The following is a 1971-nucleotide window of genomic DNA, read 5'->3' as shown; positions in this document are numbered from 1 at the left end:
CAGAGAAAAAGAGAGATATTCTCACAGGAAAAGAATGAGTCTAAAAGGCTTGTACTTCAACTGAAGACTTTTGCCAATTGCAGGTACCTGATGTTTACCCTAGACCAGTATGTGGAGCAGGACTACTCCCTGGTCTACTTCCACTACGGCCTCAACAGCAAGAACAAACCCCCCGTGTCGTGGATGTGGTCAGCGTACAAGGCCCTGGACCGAAAGTACAAGAAGAATCTGAAGGCCCTCTATCTCGTCCATCCCACCAACTTCATCCGCGTTGTTTACAATATCTTCAAGCCTGCCATTAGGTAATATGGTTGTCCATGTTTTATATGTTTTAGTGATAACTTCATATTAGGGATTTATTGTAACTTGAAGATATATTATAGGCTTTCTTTTGTAAATGCAGGTTCGTGTAAAAGTTTCCACAATTTTTTTGTTATTTTGGAATTTAACTTACAGTGCCAAATTTGGACGAAAGGTGATGTATGTGAACTATCTACATGAACTTCAGCAGCATCTTCACCTTAGCCAGCTACCTATTCCACAGTGTGTCCAACAGTAAGTATTTTGGGGTAGTTTGAAAACTGCATAATATGTATGTATATGTGTATGACGTTGAAGAAAAAAAGAAACAAGATTATGATTGAAGTTTATGTTCCAATTTAACATTTAATGATTAATTCCAGACATGACCAACAACTTGTTGCCAAGTTGAAAAGTCTGCCCAAAACCACAGGGTCAGGGACAAACAAGCCATTGCCTACACAGCAGTTTGGGGTGTCTCTGCAGTACATCAAAGATGCCAACAATCAGGACCCCATTCCACCTGTGCTAAAGAACTGCATAACATTCCTTGACCATCCTGATGGTAAGGTTCACTCTATGTGTACGGACCTTGATGTAGCTAGTATTTTTTTTCTATTAATACCCTTATAGGTAACAGCCATGTTGGTGATATATGTTACCTGTGTAACTCATTATATACCAGCCAGAATGAGTTGGGACCAGTTGTTATTGCCAGCCAAATCTTTTGTCATTAAAGAAAATTTTTAAACTTCTTGACATAATCTAAAAAAATAATATTGTACATAGTAATCAAATATGATTTAGAACACCATGGAGTATTTTATCTATAGATTCTGATCAGTAAAAAGACCATATACTGCATCAAAAATACCATCACTTCTCATAGTGGCAATGATTTAGTGTATATATGTATATTTACTGTTAATAGTCCATGGGTGAAAAAGAAAGAGAATAGTTTATGGATAGATAATTTTAGTACTAGAATAAGATTTAAATGTGAAAAAAACAGCCTTCTAAATGTATTTATTCTAATATTAGATTTCAGAAGATATTCTTTATACCCATTCATCCAATTATTGTGTCTTACATGTGTCTACTAGGATTGATACATGAACAGATTTTATGGTTTTGCTTTGTAACTGATAAAAGCACAAATCTTCTGCCACAGCACTGGAGACGGAAGGACTCTTCCGTCGTTCAGGTGCAGCAGCTGTGGTGAAAAGTGTCCAGGAACGCTTCAACAAGGGTGAAGAGGTGAACTTTGTACTGGAGACTGATGTACACATTGCAGCTGTTATCATAAAGACTTTCCTGAGGGAACTTGAAGAACCACTCATGACCTTTGAGCTCTACGATGAAATTATCCAGTTCCAAGGTGTGTTCACGTAACTGGGATACTGATGTTGATGTTGTATTAAGGTGTCTGGCATTTATCTCTGCTATTTGGTATCTTGTGATAGATCTTTCCAAAAATCATTTCTTAAATCTAAATTGATTCAAACCTTTGCTAGATTCAGTCCGAGGTATTTAAACAATCCAATAATTAATTAAGATGGTCTTTTTTAATATAAGCAAATTGAGCCTTCTCTAAACACCTTTTTTTTTTCTTTTTGTTTGATAGAAGCATATTCTGTTCATTGTGCTCTGTATCATCAGTTGCATGAATTG

General features: G+C 36.3%; 1 protein-coding gene across 1 annotated transcript in view; it reads left to right on the top strand.

Moving 5' to 3' along the window:
• Window positions 1-1971, top strand: part of LOC119592493 (rho GTPase-activating protein 8-like) — a gene marked incomplete in the record, with an annotated part of 123930 nt that overhangs the window by 115264 nt on the left and 6695 nt on the right. The window contains 4 exon segments of the mRNA XM_037941335.1: window positions 84-302; window positions 457-555; window positions 684-865; window positions 1472-1678. Coding sequence (XP_037797263.1) covers window positions 84-302; window positions 457-555; window positions 684-865; window positions 1472-1678 — 707 coding nt within the window.

The sequence above is a fragment of the Penaeus monodon genome, chromosome 30 (assembly GCF_015228065.2).
Source record: "Penaeus monodon isolate SGIC_2016 chromosome 30, NSTDA_Pmon_1, whole genome shotgun sequence".
NCBI lineage: Eukaryota > Metazoa > Arthropoda > Malacostraca > Decapoda > Penaeidae > Penaeus > Penaeus monodon.
This window is presented reverse-complemented; position numbering and strand designations above follow the sequence as displayed.